The 19,168-nt window shown below is 45.9% G+C and overlaps 1 protein-coding gene and 1 long non-coding RNA gene across 3 annotated transcripts in view; one reads left to right on the forward strand and one right to left on the reverse strand.

The window, feature by feature from the left end:
- LOC125964043 (uncharacterized) overlaps nucleotides 1-19,168 on the reverse strand; it is a 365,140-nt gene that overhangs the window by 322,534 nt on the left and 23,438 nt on the right. The window lies entirely within an intron of this gene.
- Nucleotides 1-19,168, forward strand: part of FSTL4 (follistatin like 4) — a 453,554-nt gene that overhangs the window by 49,603 nt on the left and 384,783 nt on the right. For both annotated transcript variants that reach the window (XM_004282127.3, XM_049708196.1), the window contains exon 3: nucleotides 3,627-3,660. In XM_004282127.3, coding sequence (XP_004282175.1) covers nucleotides 3,627-3,660 — 34 coding nt within the window. The remainder of the gene's footprint in view (nucleotides 1-3,626; nucleotides 3,661-19,168) is intronic.

Raw genomic sequence — 19,168 nt, forward strand, 5'->3', positions numbered from 1 at the left:
CTTATTTTTGATAAAGGAGGCAAGAATATACAATGGAGAAAAGACAGCCTCTTCAGTAAGTGGTGCTGGGTGAACTGGACAGCTACATTTTAAAGAATGAAATTAGAACACTCCCTAACACCATACACAAAAATAAACTCAAAATGGATTAAAGACCTGAATGTAAGGCCGGACACTATCAAACTCTTAGAGGAAAACATAGGCAGAACACTCTATGACATATATCACAGCAACATCCTTTTTGACCCACCTCCTAGAGAAATGGAAATAAAAATAAACAAATGCGACCTAATGAAACTTAAAATCTTTTGCACATCAAAGGAAACTATAAACAAGACCAAAAGACAACCCTCAGAATGGGAGAAAATATTTGCAAATGAAGCAACTGACAAAGGATTAATCTCCAGAATATAAGAGCAGCTCATGCAGCTCAAGATCAAAAAAAACAAACAATCCAAAAATGGGCAGAAGACCTAAACAGACATTTCTCCAAAGAAGATATACAGGTTGCCAACAAACACATGCAAGGATGCTCAACATCACTAATCATTAGAGAAATGCAAATCAAAACTACAATGAGCTATCACCTCACACTGGTCAGAATGGTCATCATCAAAAAATCTACAAACGATAAATGCTGGAGAGGGTGTGGAGAAAAGGGAACCCTCTTGCTCTGTTGGTGGGAATGTAAACTGATACAGCTACTATGGAAAACAGCGTGGAGGTTCCTTAAAAAACTACAAATGGAACTACCATATGACCCAGCAATCCCACTACTGGGCGTATACCCTGAGAAAACCGTAATTCAAAAAGAGTCATGTACCGCAATGTTCATTGCAGCACTATTTACAGTAGCCAGGACATGGAAGCAACCTAAGTGTCCATCAACAGATGAATGGATAAAGAAGATGTGGCACATATATACAATGCAATATTACTCAGCCATAAAAAGAAACGAAATTGAGTTATTTGCAGTGAGGTGGGTGGACGTAGAGACTGTCATACCGAGTGAAGTAAGTCAGAAAGAGAAAAACAAATACCGTATGCTAACACACATATATATATAGAATGTGAAAAAAAAGAAAATGGTTCTGAAGAACCTAGGGGCAGGACAGGAATAAAGACACAGAGGTAGAGAATGAACCTGAGGACACGGGGAGGGGTAGGGAAAGCTGGGAGGAAGTGAGAGAGTAGCACTGACATATATACACTTCCAAATGTAAAATAGATAGTGGGAAGCAGCTGCATAGCACAGGGAGGTCAGCTCGGTGCTTTTTGTCTCCCTAGAGGGGTGGGATGGGGAGGGTGGGAGGGAGACGCAAGGGGGGGGGATATGGGGAGTTATGTATATGTATAACTGATTCACTTTGTTATAAAGCAGAAACTAACACACCATTGTAAAGCAATTATACTTCAATAAAGATGTTAAAAAAAAAAGAATAAGGCTAGAGAAAGCAGCTGTAGACCTAGAAACTGGGAGAAAGAAAGAAAATCACTGCTATATGCAGATTGTATAAATATACAAATGGAGAGCCCAAAAGAATCATTGGGAAACGTATTACAAGCAATAAGAAATTTAGTCATGTGGTCGGTTACATCAGTATATATGAATCAGTTGCCATCACATATAACAAATACTAGTTATTTCCAAGGGTGGAGGTGCCAGCCCCTGGAGCAGAGAGCTGAGGAGCAGTGTGGGAGGAGCTGGGTTTACTCGGTGTATGATGTGCTTCATGGCTTTCGTATCTCTCATTATAGTTACTACTGCCCAAGCTCCCTCTTTTGAACCCTGAGCTGCTGAGGAACCAGCACGTTGGAAGCTTGTTTGGTTAATTGTGCTGTGCTGATGTGCTGCTGCCCTATAACATGTATCTTCAATTGGTCTCCACTTGGGCTTTTTTTTTTTTTTTTTTTTTACATCTTTATTGGAGTATAATTGCTTTACAGTGGTGTGTTAGTTTCTGCTTTATAACAAAGTGAACCTTGTGACAAAGTGAGAGAGTGGTATGGACATATATACACTACCAAACTTAAAATAGATAGCTAGTGGGAAGCAGCCGCATAGCACAGGGAGATCAGCTTCACTTGGGCTTTTGACGCATTACAGAGATGGCAGTCAGAAAGTGTAATTTGGGCAGGGCAATCTTTTCAGTGCCTCCTCAGTTTCCTTTCTAATATTGCCTCCCCTACCTGGCTCCATAAGAACGCTAGACAAAAATGTTAAGGTATGAAAGACAATATCATTTGTTTAAAAAGTGATGGTGGGGCTTCCCTGGTGGCGCAGGGGTTGAGAGTCCGCCTGCCGATGCAGGGGACACGGATTCATGCCCCGGTCCAGGAAGATCCCACGTGCTGCAGAGCGGCTGGGCCCGTGAGCCATGGCCGCTGGGCCTGCGCGTCCGGAGCCTGTGCTCTGCAACGGGAGAGGCCACAGCAGTGAGAGGCCCGCGTACCACAAAAAAAAAAAAAAAAAAGTGATGGTGCTGAATGGTCTTTTTGGTTGTGATTTTGAGTTGTCCCAAGTTCGGTGTTTGATCTTCTTTTCTTCAATTGCTAGAATGGATTTTCAGCTTATTCTCAAGATTAGGCTTTTTATTCCTAAACTGGTCATTTATGATGGATTGTAGATACTTTTTATTAGTTATGAAACCGCCATATGTTTCAGCCTTTCCCCCCATTACTTCCCACTGGGTCTCTTCCTGCTTCCTGACCATGCCCTGTACTTTTTTGCCACCCTGTCTTTTCTCAAGCCATTCTCTCCCTGGTGCACCCTCCTTCCCTTATTGCTGTCTGAAAGCCTTCCCATTCTTCAGTGCTATTTACAAAGTGCTTTAAAAAAAAAAAAAGACTTTTTCTTATGTTTTCAGTTGAATGTGAGTATATTGGTATTTATCAAGGCAAAATCACCCCTTTATTTCTCAGTAATTTATGTTCTGTACCCTTCTATTCAACTGTGCATATCTTCAATGCAGGGACTCTGTTTTACCTATGCAATTTCTGAAACACTTTGCTTATTGCTTTGCACAGTGCATGAAGATGAGATTGAATTTAGAAAAGCCAAGGGGTTAATTCAGTCCAGTGGCATGGACTGGCTATCCAAATTGTCCGTAATATCCCACCCTTTGGAAACTATTGATGAGCATAATCAGTCACCAGATCACGCCAGTAACCTGCACAGGAGCAATGGTAGTCTTCACCATGGCACCACCAATCACAACCTACTGCTGCTCATATAATTCTGGCCCCTGTCTTCTTATGTTTTCCCCAGGCCCTACAAGCACCTGCAGTCTAGGTGGAGGGTGGGAATTCAACTTGGAACGAGGTCTTTCCTAACAATTGATACCAGCCCAGTTTCCACATAAGGAAGACCATGAGAGTTGGCTCCGCTCATTAAAAACCGCATGATTAACAGTATTTTTTGCTTAAGCCAACAAAGCAACAAGTAGTTTACATGTACAGATGTGTGTATGTATGAGAGTTTAATAAACCCCACATTGCTGAGTGTCTTGTCCTTATGAGATTGTTTACCGTTCTGTGAATAAATGTCTAACAACAGGTGAGATATTTTCAAGTGTCTCTACATACGAATTATTCTTCGAAAACACCAAGTCTTTCTTTTCTTGCAGGAATCCAGACGCCTTGAAGTCACAAGAAGAGAAGGTAGGGAAGATGCATTCATACTCATTTCATTTTCATTGTTGACATTTGGATGTAGTTTATTGAAGTTAAGACGAACTTCAGCCTGTTCTTTGACATTTCGTGTGGCCTTTTCTGGGTGCTGGCTATGTGGCACTTGCCTCTAGGGACTGCAGGAACTAAAGTCCAGGTTTGCTTGTGAGAACTACGTCTTCTACCTTCTAGTATCAGAGATGGGATCTGGCGAACTGGCTTATTCATGATAATGTTTACAGTCTCTCCAGAGAGGCCTCATCTTTTGAGTGAAGTTTGAAGTAATAATTTAGTTCCACCCAGTGAAAACCACTTCAACAATAAAAAATGGTTTATGGTTTGAGGTATTTCAATATCTGAGAACATGTGCCACTGTGAAAAATATTTCTGATTAGATTTTTACAACTTTAGTTAAGCTGAAATAGATATAAGCAATTAATTTCCCTTCTGAAAACAATGCAATGGTGTTTTATTTTCCCTGCCAGAGTTCCTCTAGCACATTCGTTTTCTGATCACTGAGGTAAATATATATATGGGTGGTAAGTTCTGAAATCTTTTAGTGGAAATTGAAGTTTACTTGCTTTCAGTAATACCTGGTCTCTCATGAGAGGGTGTCTTTTGTATGATTTATGGAAATCACCACCAGTCACCCCTTTATTGCAGGGATGGGAGGATGAAGTCAGAAACCAAAGTGAATTCTTGGTCTAGAGTCTGGCCTTTGGCTTTAGCCCTAATCACGTCTCCTTCTCTGTGGTATTGTCTCCAAAAAGAGTGCCAATCTTTAAAAGTGAGCAAATACCATATTGACTTTCAAATCTAAAAACCTCCCCCCCGGTTTAGTTCTTATTTTATGCAGCACAGTGAAAGACACAGAATGGCCATGTTACCAAAGTGTGTTCCTAGACCTAAACTTTCCATACTATCTGTACCGATGGGTTAATAGAACTGGTTGTTTGCTGCTGTCCATGGTGCTGGAATCCTGGATACAAAGGATCTGGATTATCTAGCTATAGGATGAATTTTCTGGCTTTCATTCTCATTGGCCATCATCTGGTTTTGGACTCAGTGTCCTCTGAACTGCATCCATAGCGTAAACTGCATTGTTTGGATATCAAAATCAAATGAAATTGGATGAAGGTGGGTGGGGTAGGGAAGGCATATTTCTTATTCAAAGGTGTGTTCACAGTGAGTGCGATGACATGTAAACTGGAGAGAAATAGCCATTAGGAGAGAGGTTGGCATGAACTTTGGTTTAGAATACTATTCATTCACTACCCCTGAGTGTGATTGTTTAGAATTAATTTGAGTTATGGAATCACATATAAACTTAACTGTTTTGGAATATTACTGTCCTTGTGTTAGAAATGGCTTTGAATAGTAAGGCTAGGGTATGAAAGAACCACATGTACTTTTGTTCAAAGGCATAAAAGGCCTTACTGTACCCGAGACTCCCAATTCCTAGAAGACTGAGTGTCTGAGGATGAGCCAAAGCATGGTCAGGCTGTGCTCTAATCATCCATAATCCCCTTCTCTCTAGAAGCAGCATGTTTCACAACTGGCATATGCCTTGGGTTTGTACTGGTAAATTTGTCTTGACATAACATAAACCTTTTTCTTCCTATTGTGAACTGTTGTGTTTCTTGCTTGTTTCTGGCAAGGCTGAGTGTTTGAAAATTCCTGAAATAGCCCAGTGCCTTAATGTCAGTGCTTATAACCCGGCAGGAAGGAAGGAAGAGTGGGTTCCGAGTATTTTCAAGTCTGAGATTCACAGGCTTGGGTAGTAGGGTTGTTAGTCTTTTATTTTTGGTATAGATGACATTTTATAAACAGTAAAATATATGTAATGTCTCAACTACAAGCCTTTCATGTTGAAAGGGTCTCTAACATGAGTTACTTTAATATTTTGAAACAAAAAATTTAAGAATGTCACAATGGAAACAATCCAAGACTGACAAACTCTAGTGATCAAAGACATTCTCTTTTAGTTAATGTGAAACAATTCATAATTACAGAGAATGTTCTAGCTGTGGATATCATGAGACAAACCACCTTTTCAGACCAGAAGGAACTCAAGGCTAGGGATGAAATGGAGCTCTGATGCAAACCAGCCAAGTGGGGCTGGTTCCTTTAAAACAGTGGTCACCTACTGTTCAGCTTGAGCAGTCCAAGGACAAAGGAAAGCAGAAAACATTTCCTTCTCTTTAAACCTGCCATTCACACCACACGTACTGACCACTCTCACTGCTTTGGTCAAGTGCGTGGAAGGCAGTTCAGTTCCAGTTCGGAGCCACCATCTCCCCATGCAAAGCTGCCACGTGGATGATCCAGACTTAGTATTTTTCCTGAGAGCCACCTGCCAGGCATCTTCATGAGGTGACCAAAACTGTATACTTTCAGACTGCTTCCTGACTAGGCTCCATCCAGGACAGACACTGACAGTGCCATTCCTCACGGGGCCAAATAATTTTCCTTGGTCAACTCCTGAGTCCCTATGACAAGGCAAGAGGAACTCGAGAACCTTCGTTGCTGGACTTATACGGGAGCATGAGAGTAGGGTTATTAATCTTCTCCAGAACAGTGTATGGGTATAAAAATAGTAGAAGCACTGTGAATATTTCAATAAACTATTATTCCTACAAACACAAGTAAGACATTGTTGTCTAGCAAAATACACTTATCTTGATCTGGCACTGAAAGAGGAGCAAATAATTAATACTCTGAATTTTTCTGCCCAGTTTACCAAGCCCAGGAGATTCTGGAAAGGTCTACAGAGGTAGCCTCTGGACCACAAAACCCAAGATGTTTTCCTTTTTTGTTTTGTTTTGTTTTAATACTACATCTGACTCAAGATATCAGCTCCAACCAGAGTTCATTGCAACAAATGGATGACCAATTGCAACTTTACGCTATGTGACTTTTGCAAACTCTTGAATAGGTCTGTGGAGTGAGAAATGAGGGGGCTAATATTAGCAGTGGAAATGGAGTCTGGGCTAAGTCACAGTTGGGTTGGAGATCATTAGGGTGACATGAATGCACTGTGTGCCTCAGACCCACTCTCTGCTTTATTTCCCCCTGTGGTCCTCCCATCCAGTGATGTCACAGTTCCCAGATTGTAGTCCAGCTTTCTTGCCTCTGGCCTTCACTGTTCCTGCAGCCTGCATGCTCTTTGTCCCTCATCTTTTGTGAAATTCCACCTCTCCCTCACCCCTTCCAACTCTCTTTCTGAAGAGTTTTGCTCACCCTACTTTACCTGAGAGTTAAGGGCTCCTATTAGGTCATTCAGTTCCTGAGAGCTGAGACCCTCCCCTCATTCACTCCCAGAGTCCTCAAGGCCTTAGCCCAGGGCCTATAGTTGCTCAACAATCATTTCTTGAATAAAGTGCAAATTTTAAAAATTGATTTTTATATGTACTTTTCACTCTGATTCTGTCCTAGTGCTAAGCAAGAGAGGCACTGAGTCATTGGTTCTAAAAAGGCACTTTTAGGGAGTGTTCTGTGGAATCTAGATATTACCAGCTGGTGCATTGATGAAAGTGCTCTATGTTCACATAAGCTTGGTACTATGGGTTGAATTGTGTCTCCCAAAAAGATATGTTGAAGTCCTAACCCAGAACATGTGAATGTGACCTTACTTGGAGATATGATCTTGGCAGATGTGTAATTAAGTTAAGATGAGCTCATACTGGAATAGGGTGGGCCCTAATCCAATGAGTGAGGTCCTTTTGAGAAGAGAGAAATATGGACACAGACACACAGGGAGAGCAGCATGCTTTGATGAAGGCACAGATTGGGGTGATGAGTCTGTAAGCCAAGCAACACCAAGGATTGCTGACAATCACCAGAAGCTAGGAAGAAGTGACAAAGAATCCTCCCCTAGAGCCTTCAGAGGGAGTGTGGCCATGTCAACACCTTGATTTCTGACTTCCAGTCTCCAGAACTGGGAGAAAACAGATTTCTCTTGTTCCACTCAGGTTATGGAACTTTGTTACAGGAGCCATAGGGAAATAATGCACTTGGTAAAGGCTGGACTCACTGTTGAGCTAGTAGTTGTTATTTTTACTGCAGAACCTCTCAGCTCTTTAAGATGCTAAATAGGACTTTCAAAAGGAGGTGTAATATGCAGCATTTCCCAAACTTAGTTTCCCATGGCATCTTGATTTGCTGCTTTTAATCATCTCTGGGCTGACATTCCATGCAGTGCCCTTTGCAAGCCCTGCTCTAGACAGTCCATGGAGGGGGAGTGCTTCATCAGAGCCCAGGACATGCCCCAGCACCAGTGACTGTCTTCCAAGGGTGGTGCATGGAGAGAATGGTGAGCTAGTTATAATGATAACTATGTCTCAGTGGTTCTGAAGTTTTCAGAGAGCTTTCATGTTCTTTACCTCCCTTGACTCTCAGTAACCCATGGTATGAGCAGAGCAGGTCACACCTTGCATGAGACTCCTTCCTTTCCATGCTAATTTTGGTAGGAACAAAGAGTCCTCTGGGTCAGTGTCCCTCTGGACCAATGTCCCTCTGATGCAGTGAACCTCTCTAACTGGCGGGGTGGGGATGCTTAAGTGACTTGATCTCGCTTCACCATCCAAGGATTTCTAAACATACATGATCACTGCCAAGCCCGGAAAGCTGAGTGGGACTCTTGGAAGAAAACTTCCTAAGGGAGCTTTGTTTCCCATTTAGATATGTGGTCAGGGCTCTTGGGAGATAGAGTATCAGAGGTTGTGGCAGGACAGCAACACTGGGAGGACGTCTCTTAGGAAGGGTACATGCCTACCCCAGCTGGACCTCCTTCCGCCTTCAGGGCAGTCCTATATTATCCTCCTGCCCTGGGACCCACCTGTGCCAGCTGTGTGGGGAGGGAGAGATGGCTGCTTCTTTATCTGCTTTCTAAGGCAGGTGTTTTTACACCTCCCTCTAGACACCTACAATTTAATTTTAACTTTTTCTGAAGCTTCAGCAAAAGTTGCCAACCTCACCTCTCCAAGACACTCCCATGTTCACTCTGAGGGCTGATGCTGATTATGACTGCCAGAATTCATCTGCTCAAACCAGTGCTTTTCTCTAACTGATCCCATCACATTGAATTCCAGCCATGAGAGAACACTTGAGTAAGCTGAGCAAGCAACTGGGATAATTCAGCCCTTGTCAGCCATCTCTTAGAGCATGGGGTGATCTGTAAGCTCTTCCAGATGTCTGTGCTTGTGCTGCCATTAGAGGCTGTGGGTTTGGGGGTGGGCACCGATGTCACGCTGCATTACCCACCCTCCCAACGACGGTTCACTCACACATTCCAGTCTAGACCAGCTTGGTGTGGCTTCCAGCAGGGCTGTAAGGGAAACCTGAGAGGAGGGACGCTGCTGTCTTCACGGAAAAACAGAGGGGGGTGACAGTCACACAGCCAGGCTGGCTCTGGCTCCTTAGCAATGCAAATCTCCTACATAAACATGACCTGCCAGTCCTGAGTGTGTAACTAGAGCCTCACTTTGTGAAAACCCTTGGAATTATCCCCTTAATTGGCAGCTGCCTCTAATAGCCCCTTTATAGTTCTTTGCATCTGGGTGAACTTCAGCTATCAAGAATTGCATTCTGTTTGCCATTAATTTTGATTTTGTTTAACAGATGTTTTCTGGATCTCTCAGCTGCCTGCATAATCTATCTTGGTGTAATGTACAGTGGGCGACTGTCTTCGATGAAACAGATTAATAAACTCCTAGCTTCTTTTGAGATAACTTCTTGAATGGCTGCAGATGTAGCGAATTTAAAAGGGAGCCATCCAGATTTGACAGTGCCTGGGATAGTGGCTCCTTTTCCAATCAAGACTACCACATGGGGAAAGAAATGGGGCTTCCTTCCTCATCCTACCCCCACTCTATACAGCGGAGCTTGTTGGTTCTCTCCTGCAGTCATTGGGCTCCAAAAAGGTGGAGGTGGCATCTAACTCCTTCAATTTCTAGCCCCACAGCAGTTGACTCTTTCTGGATAGAGCTGCCACTCTTTAGCTGCTGCAAAACTGTATTGTACCTAGTTGCCCCAGGTTAAGTGGGGAGTGGATGACACCGCTGGCTGATGTGTTCTGGTTGCATACAACGTTTTGGCACCCAGTTTAGTCATGACCAGTTGGCAGACAGTAGAATCCCACCTCTCCAATTACAGTGTGCCTTCGGGGAAGTTACTCAATCTTCTCTGAAAAAAATGAGGATAGTAATAGTATAGACCATTAGTCCCAACTCTGGGTTGTTGAAACCCAACTTGCACTGGCTAAAGCCTAAAAGCCTGTGAAACTGCAGAATCTAAGGGAGGGTGGATCTGGCTTCAAGAACAGCTTATACAGGGGTTCTGACACCCCTTCTCCTTCCTTCTCTTGGTGTGTTGGCCTCTTCTACACAGCTTTGCAGGATGACTCCTAGCAGCTGCAGCTCACAGGGTCCTGACTGCTCACCATCTCAGAGGGTGAAACTTCTTTCCCCCAGAGTGACAGAAAAGTCTCAGTGAGGATTCTGATTTGCTGGCCTTGTATAATATCACGACTCGAGCCCTAAACCAATCACTGTGGCATGGAGGGACTGGAATACTGTGATTGGCCAGGCGAGATCACATGTTCTCCCCTTGGGGTTTGCAGAATCACCCTTACTCAAATGCCAGGGAGTGGGTGCAGGTTTGGTCCACAGAGGAAGGATGCTGGGCAGCATGCAATCAATGCCCCTCACAGCCTCCTGGACATAATATGGGGAGGGATTTGGCATGGAGGGCCCTTGGCGCAGTGTGGGCAGTGGCGTCAGTGCCCAGTGAGGTTGGTAATCTTCATTATGGCTATTCTCATACTGTATCTGTAGATTTGGCCTCAGACATGCAATGAGGAATGTCTCAGTCACCAAGCCCATTCCTCTGTCTCCAAGCAGACTTAAGGTGACTTTGCATATTGTAGGCTGTTGACTTTTCCTGAGAAGGATTTTCTGAAATTTAGCCATTCCCATCTGTCCCCTCTGTCAGAGGCTTTAACTTTCTGCTCAGATTCTCGTATTCTGCAATCAGAAGGACCAAACAGCTCTCTTCTTGATGATGTCTTTAAGAACTTACGGACAAACACACATAAAATTTGTCTCCCCAGATTAAGGGTTTCCTGGGCACTGGGGTCAGAAACTGTCTTGAGCATCACAGTTACTAGACCCTTTATATTTCCTTTCAATTACTTCATCGTAATAAAGCTCAGGAAGTGCAGACAATGGCCTTCCCAAGGACCAAGCACAGCCTTAGCCAGAGGATTCTCGGGTTGTGAGTAACCCCAAGCTTCCCGAAAACAATTCTAAGTGCCTGGACCTGGAAAGACCAGCCATGGACTAAGCCCAAGTGAGCCTGAGTTCTCTCTACTGCCCCTTACATGTTCTCCCTTAATCAAAGGTCTTCCAGGCTCTTGGTGAGTGGCTTTTCCCTCCTGTCATCTGGCTGATGTCATTTTCTCCAGTGATTTGGAAGAAGCAGGACCTTGCTGCATACGCCTCAGGGAGTCACTCGTGCTGCTGTTTGAATGTGTGTGATGCCTCACCTGGTGCCTCAGCGCCATGGCACACAGCACTGGTGGCTGTGGCCTGTGCTCCAATGGCAGCTCTCATGCTGCTGTGTAGGATGAGCCCTGGGAGAGCAAGGATCGAGGCTCTTCCTGCCGGGGTCTCCCACCCTGTGCACACAGCGAGCACTGAAAACATGCTAGATCCTGGCGCGTCCTAGGGCTGACCCAGCTCTTTGTCAGACCTCCACTTCTCATCAAGTAAAATCACAGGTATAGGGGCTGCCAGGTTGTTGGCACCCCTGTCCCATGTGCCGTGCTTACTTTTACTACTACTGCTCTTGGAAGGGCTCCCTCTCCTTCATGACCATCCTCAGGGAGCTACTCTGCTCTTTCTGACAACTTGTGGGTCCCTCTGATAGAAAGTCCTTAAAAGGAGCTCATGCGAGTCAGCTAAATCTTTGTGGCTATGAAGGGCCTCAGTAGGTCTGAGCGGGGTCAGGAAGCCCTGTACAGTGGGCTGTGTCAGCGAGGAGTCTCCCTGGGGTTGCCATTGCAAAATGTGCGCATAGCTCCCTGTCTGGAATTGGTGGGGAAAGAGTCATGTTATCTAAGAAGTCATAACCCCTAAAAGATACGAACCACTGCAGATTCGTAAGGACAGTATGGCAAGCCCTTCATAAGACAGCATCACTCTGAATCGTACCAAGCTGGCCTGTCAAGGCCTGCTGGACCTGCTGAGGTCCCATCCTGCCCAGGGGGCTCGCCTCTCTTCTCTGAGATCCCAGCAGTGAAGGCTGACATTTGTCATCTTTGCCCCTTGCCTGGCCCCCAAGCCAGAAGGAGTTTCTCTGCTTTTCAGGAACCCTTGAAATGATCTGCTGCATATAAACACTGAGGTCCTTTTCAAACTTGTTAAGCCATTTGCCCCAGCAATATTAATATGCCATCAGCGAGCCTCTGGGGTTAATTATCTGTGACTTAAAAATCATTTGTTTCTGTCTCTTTTATTTTTTTGCTGCTCAATAGCCTTTCTTTCTTGGGAACGAGATACAGAATCCAACTGACCGTTATGATGTAATTCCTTTCTTGTCCTCAGAATTACTTCATCTGTTAAAAATTCTTAAAAAAAAAAAAAAACCCACAAAACCCTCCCATCGCCTTACTTTCAGATTGTGTTGTCTCTTTACAACAAATCTTTAATCTCTCAGCTCCAGCAGTCACAGAGCCCAAATGGGGAGTAATCTGCAAGGTGATATGTCTCATCTGAAGGAGTGAGGCATGCACTGCTTTCTATACTGATCAGCCCCACTCACTTCTGGGTGCTCGCTGCTTCTGAGCCATTGGCCTGTTTCTCCCTGTGGCTGTGGTGAGGTCTTCACGGTGTGCCCTCTGGCGCACAGGCATGTGGTGAACAAGCCACGTGCCCCTGGAGGGCCCTTGCAGGCCAGGCAAGGAGGGCCGGAGATCCTGGGCATTACAGCCCAGCCAGTGGTTCTCTGCACGCTCAGTTTTTGGTTATGCTTTTTGGCTGGGGCTGTCGTTGGGTTCCAAGAAGATGCTTCAGGGTCTGCATGTAGAAAACTTTTTTCAAAATGTTGAATTTTACATGAGGTAAGATTAGCTTGCCTTCTGTTCTCAGGAAGTCAGGAAACGTGGGCCCCAGAAACGAGCAGGCACTGACTAGCCCCTGGCTCTGTGGGATGTGGACCGTGACCTGCATGCAGCCTCTGGGATGTGGGTGAAGTCAACAGGGGGCAGTCTGGGCCGGAGCGTGGGTACAGTCAGTGTTGCTGGATGGTGCGTGGCGCTAGTTCACCTGGGTACCTAGGCTGGTCGTTGCCCACCGACCCACTCTCCGGAGGCCTCTGTGGGGAGTTCTCAGGCCCTCAGTTGCCCCCTCACCCCTGCAGTGCTTTTAAAGCAATGTCTGGGAACGTATTTTGATCATGATTACTTCTAAAAGAGAAATCACTCTGGTGGAAAGGTAAATACCATTCTTAGGGTTTCGTGAAGGTTTATTAGGTGCTAATGAAAGTTTCCACAGGTGGATTGGAGTCTGCTGGGTGTGCGGTGATGACAGGGAGTGGTCCCTGCCTTTACAGAGCACTTGCATCCACTAATGTGTCAGCCGGGAGATGCGCGAGTGTCCTGTAGATAGAAAGGCACCTGGCTGCCCTGCACCATGGCTAGGCACCTTGCAGGGGGGCTGACCCCAAAGTGGGAGAGTATTTACTCAGTGTAGACCAACACGGGGGCCTAGGGGAACAGCTCTCTGAATGGCCTGGTGGACGTGACTTCTCAGGATCTTCTCTCCAACGGATGGTTATTTATTTATTTGTTTGGTTGTTTGTTTATGCAGGCTGCGCCGGGTCTTCGTTGCGGCATGTGGGCTCTTAGTTGCGGCATGCAGGCTCTTAGTTGCGGCATGCATGCGGGATCTAGTTCCCCAACCAGGGATCGAACCCGGGACCCCCACATTGGGAGCGTGGAGTCTTACCCACTGGACCACCAGCAAAGTCCCCAAAGGACGGTTCTGTTGGCAGAGGGTCTCCTTTTGGGCACACTCAATTAGTGGGGACATTTTTGTTGTTGGAAATAGCAAAACGCAGTCCAGCTAGCCCAAACAGAGGATCTTGTTGGCTTAGGTAACCGGACAGCTGGGTAGGGGATGGAGGCGTGAGGGATGCCGGCTTCAGGCAAACCTAACGTAGGGTACCAGGACCTGGTTTCACTCATATTCCCTCTCACAGCTGATTCCCCCTCATGGAGAGTACCAGCCGCCCCTCCTTCCACCGCCAAGTCCCATGAAGAGGGAGAGCTTCTGGTCTGCTATTTCCCCCCAAAGTGCTAAAATCTACTCAGATTGGATGGGCTTGGGTCACATGTCCCCTCCTGAATCAGTGACTGAAGCCAGGGGAATGCTACATGCTGCTGGGTTTAGCAGAGTCACAAGCTGTACCCCTGAGAGTGAGAAGGAGGTAGATCCCCGGATGACAACTAGGGCTCTGCCCAGGTAGGGAACACAGCGCAGGAAGGTGCATAGTATCAGTTACTTAATTATTTCACATCTGGTGTCTATCACATCCTCCACCCCCAAGGAGTGTTCAGTGCCTCAAAGGCAGGCGAAGATTCAGCAAGCATTTACCTAATGTTTCAGAGGAGGGCATCTCTTCCATCTTCCGAGAAGGAAACAAAGGCTAAGAGACAACACTGATGACCCAAGATCACAGGAGCTTATAAGAGAATGTGACTTGGAACCCAGGTCCCTGATGACAAATACAGCACGTTTGGTTTTTTAAAATCACGGCTGCCTCCAGGGACGGGATCTCCTGCTCCTTCAGCCTCTTCCCCTGTGATAGACACAGTGACGTGGTGAGGTGCAGCGAGCATCCCCTGGCCCGACTATGGGGGTGTTACTCTTTGTTTGGACCCCCAACACATTCTCCTTCCTTTAGCCCTTCCGCCGAAGGGCATAAAGATGAAAAGCTAATGTGCAAACCCCCCCAGTCCCACCCCTTGGTGACTTCAGTAGTCACCTCCATGGGGCTTCCAGAAGCTTTATTTTCCATTCTTCATAAGAGATCCCCCTTCTTTCTTGGAAAGGGGACGGCGGGGCCCCTCTGCACTGCTGCTTCCAAATGGGCGTTATGTGGCAGGCCGGGGCACAGCTGTGGTGGGGTGACCTGGGCCTTACAGAAAACCAGCGCTCTTGATCACGAGCCGCTTTTAAAGTGAAGTGCTTTCTCGTTCGTCTATACATTAATTTAGGAGTGAAGGCTTACTTCACTGCTTTAATATAAATTCCCTAGATTGGAAGGGTTCTTAATGGAAACATTTTCACACTCAGTCTCTTGTTTAATCCTCATAAACACCCTCTGACACAGACATTGCAATTTTGTTTTATAATTAAAGAAAAACGTGGGACCCTTTGAATGCTATAGGAAATTGATAAAATAATTTAAATGGGCTAAACTGAGGTCATCCAGGAAAGCACATTCTTGATGGAAATTCAGCAATGTTTGTACAATTCTGATTGAAATGTTCACATTCGCAGACGTGAACTCATCATTCTGCAGTTGACGTGCCCACAGGGTTAGGGTGATGGGACCCTGCAGGGCTGCCGCTGCCAGAGAGAACCAGAGACCTCCACGTTCAGAAGAAATGGGGCTTAAAGGAGAAAATCACAGGTCCAGACAAAGAGTCATGGGAGGGAAAATACATTTCACATCTGTTTGTTTTACTAATTTTACCAGTTATTTGTGCTCTCTTTTTGCTGGAAGCAGCATTCCCATCCCGCTGCTTGGCTGCTTCATTTGAATTTTTATCACTTATGTAAATCACTGCATACTTGGGCCCCAAATGAGAGTCCTGTGGCTAAGAGGAGACGTTTATCTGACAGGGTCAGATCTAATCTCATGCTTAGAAACTTCAACTGAAAATAAAATGAGTTGAGGTTGTTTTTTTTCTTTCTTTTTTTCCCTAAAGACAGCAGGTCTGTAAAGCTGTGCTAGCATATCACTTACCCCCTTTATACAGAATGTACATCTTATACTTGGATAGCGTTACCAGGCTGCTTTTTGCTCTCAGAGAGCTTTCTCATTTGTCATCTCATTTACTACATTTGAGAAAACTTGCGCGTTGGGTGGAGTGAGGATATTATCATTGTTAACTGATGGGTGGGGAAACTTGATGCTCAGAGGTGGCAAGGGACTTGTCCCGGGTCCTGCAGCTAATGGAGGTGGGGCTGGAGCTGTGATGTCAGCTCTGTACTCCTCCCACCAGGCTTCCTCTAGGAGTGTGAGTTTACAGCAGAAGTTTTCAAATTAAAACCCCATGCGAAAGCACAGACTTTTCAGGCCTGTTTTGGTTCTTTTACAAATAAATTACCGTGAAGACAACTTTTCTCATCTGTCAATGTAATGATCCCATACCTTGGGGATTCAGAATATTCAAAATGTGTGTGGGGGAAATGGTAAAAGTTAATCATTTTCACAGTATCTGTCTGTGGTGAGGTTTAATTACCACTTGACATATTTCATGGTTTAAAATGATGACAGTTTAAAATAGAGCCAGGGAGAGCCAGAAAATCCATTCATTACTGTGTGTCGGGCACTGCTTTAGAGTAACCTCCCAATACAGATGCTCCCCACACAGATGATTCTGCAGCCTGTTCACATTGCTACAGATGTCCCTGGAACTGACACCCAAATTGAGAACTCCATTCTGACCCTGCCGTCATCATCCAGAGGGCGCATGGGTGAACCTAGCCTCATGGTTTGTTTCTTGGATCATATTCCAGATGCTCACCTCCCTGACGCTCTCCCAACCCAAACCCTCTCACTGGCTTTCTGCAGAATTTCTAATGAACGAGACAATGCACTGTGATGTGTGCTTTGAATGAATGAATGAAAGCTATTTAAACTACAAAGGGTGATAAACATTTCCACGTGTCTCTTGGGGAATTGCATGCCTTCCCAAGATGAGGAGGTTGAGAAGCAGCCTCCTGTAGTGGTTGTAGTTGTGGTTGCTGTTTAAGAAGCTCAGCTGTTTGTCTGTGTAGGAAATAATTAAATAATTGTCTCTTTCCCATGGGATTTCTGGGAGAGGAGCCGTTCGGAGTGGACCTGTCTGTCCAAATTTCAAATTTCACTTTGGAGAGTCCTGGGAGAGGGAGCAGATGAAGCCATCTCAGAAATGCAAATACTGTTTGACATCTATTAGCTCAGTGCTTATCCATCGCTGACAGCAGGATCCATTACGCTGCCAGTGTTCACAGATCAGAGATACTCGGAACATAGTGAGAGACGTGCCAGTGCTGGCCGAGCCCCATTTAGATGACCTGAGAACATGCTGGATGTGCCTAGCTGTCTGGTCCAGGTGCCCCCTGTTCCCCCACCTCACTCTTTGTTTCCAAGGCCAGTCCTACAGCCAGTCTTTGTGGCTGTACCCCCTCCACCAAGCAGCCTGCCTGAATGCTCTGCGTGGCGGTGGTCATGCCCTCCTTGGGAAGTCGAGCTCTCTTTCTGGTGCTGCCATTCATGGAATCATCCCATGATCCAACCCCACGTCCAGAAAATCTCTGCAGGGTCAACCCTTATTTTCAAAGGTGGAGACACACACCTGAACAGGGGAAGTGACAGACCTGAGGTCCCATGGCTAGCGAGTAACAGAGGAAGGACGTGAGGACCTGAGCCAGTGTGCCTAGACCTCCGGGCTCTCTGTGGTTGATTTTCTTCCTACCCTTGGGGCCAGGTTTTCCCTTCTCTCAAGAGGTGGCACAGTGTCCAACATAACCTAGATACTCAGCCACCATGTCCTATGGATGGGCAGCTTGCTTGAGATTTCTAGTTAAATTTTCTGCTTCGACTTTTGTTTAAGATGTTTCTAAGTATTTTGTTTTTCTCTCGCGGGAAGGGGACCACGGGGGATGGAACACATAGTGACAACTGTCATGATTAAAGCCCCCACTGTAAGCTTTGCCAAGTTAACTTGTTTCCACACTCAGCAGTCCAGTGTGGCCCACTAGTGTGACCTGCTGTTTTACGGATGAGGGAACACGGGCTTTGGAAGGGTTAGTGATCTGGCTGGCTGGGTGCTTCAGTTAGTCGACAGCCCTTATGTTAACGCTCATTGCAACAGAACATTCAGAGTCCTCTGTGATACCGTGTCCCTGGGTTTTGCTCTTGTAGCCTCCCTAGGACCCTTGTCCCGAGGACTCTCAGCTCTCAGGTACCTCCCCAAAGCCATTTCTAAATGGTCAGTCCTTGAAAAGCTTAAGAAGAGCAGGCACCTCCATGGCTGCCCTTGATGGAAGAGGGAGCAGTGTGGAGGACTGATGGAAACAGAGAAAGGGAATGTCGGAGGCCAGACACTGTGAGGCGCGGAGTAGGATGCTGGCCCGGTCTGTTGATCTTGGATGAGCCTGGGCTTCTGCCCTCTTGATATAGACAGTGAGCTGCCACCAGGCTCTTCCTCCGCCATGCCCCCAGGAGGCTAGAGGGAGAGCTCCGTTTTCCGGGCCAGGATATCGGATGGCAGATACCGAAAGGCTACTGGGGTGGGAGCGCAGGGCACGTTGGGAGCAGGGACTTTGCCTGGAGGCTGCCTCACCCTGCACCCAGTGGATGCTGGGAATTCTGTGGCTCTGCTCCTATATTCAAGGGGCCAGGAAGGACTTTTGCACACACATGCGTCCCCTGACTGCTAACTAATACCTAAACCCACCATTCTGCTTCAATCCCTTCTTTCCTCGTGAACACCCCAAAGTCATTTTGGGTCCTGAACGAGTCCCAGAACGTCTAACGAGCCATGTCATACCCTCCCTGGGCAACTCACTAAGCCTGTCTGCCTCTTTGTAAGGAAACCAAACACAAGCTTTTCCTAAGATCCCTGGGCCCAAAGTCTGTTCCATATTTGTCCTGTGTGAGAGGTCTCAAACTGGTGTTCTGTGGACCAGAATCGGCCGGTGATCATGTTGTTTGATTTAACACAGTGTTGGCCTACAGGGGGTTATTTGTGTTTTTATTTTAATTTGAGTAAGTTGTCAACATTTAAAAACATGAAAATTCTACTTACAGATTCAAATAGGCTGATTATCTTGCAAAGTGAAACGCTTGGTTAACTCTGGCCGTGTGGCTTCATGGCAGCAACAGGCTGGAGTGAGTAGCCCTCACTCATGTCCTCAGAGAGTATGCACCCTTTCCTATTTTGCCACAGTCTGCCCTGGTCCCTAGTGCCTCCTTGATACTGACACAGAGTGTCAGGTGCAGTTTTGAAAAATAACTAGGAACAAGTTGAAATGCCAGCATAACCGTAATCATTAAGTTACCCGAGTGGCCTGTGTCGGTATTTGAGTTTTCAGTCCCTGTTTGTACTCAGATACAGAAATTGTTAATAACAGCACGGGAGAACCAGATGTCAGCAAGGGTGGGAGTGGGAAAGAGAGCGGGAAGCAGGGAGAAATTTAGTGTAAAGGCTGGAGTAACTCTTATC

Source organism: Orcinus orca, chromosome 3 (genome assembly GCF_937001465.1).
Source record: "Orcinus orca chromosome 3, mOrcOrc1.1, whole genome shotgun sequence".
In the NCBI taxonomy this organism is placed as follows: Eukaryota; Metazoa; Chordata; class Mammalia; order Artiodactyla; family Delphinidae; genus Orcinus; species Orcinus orca.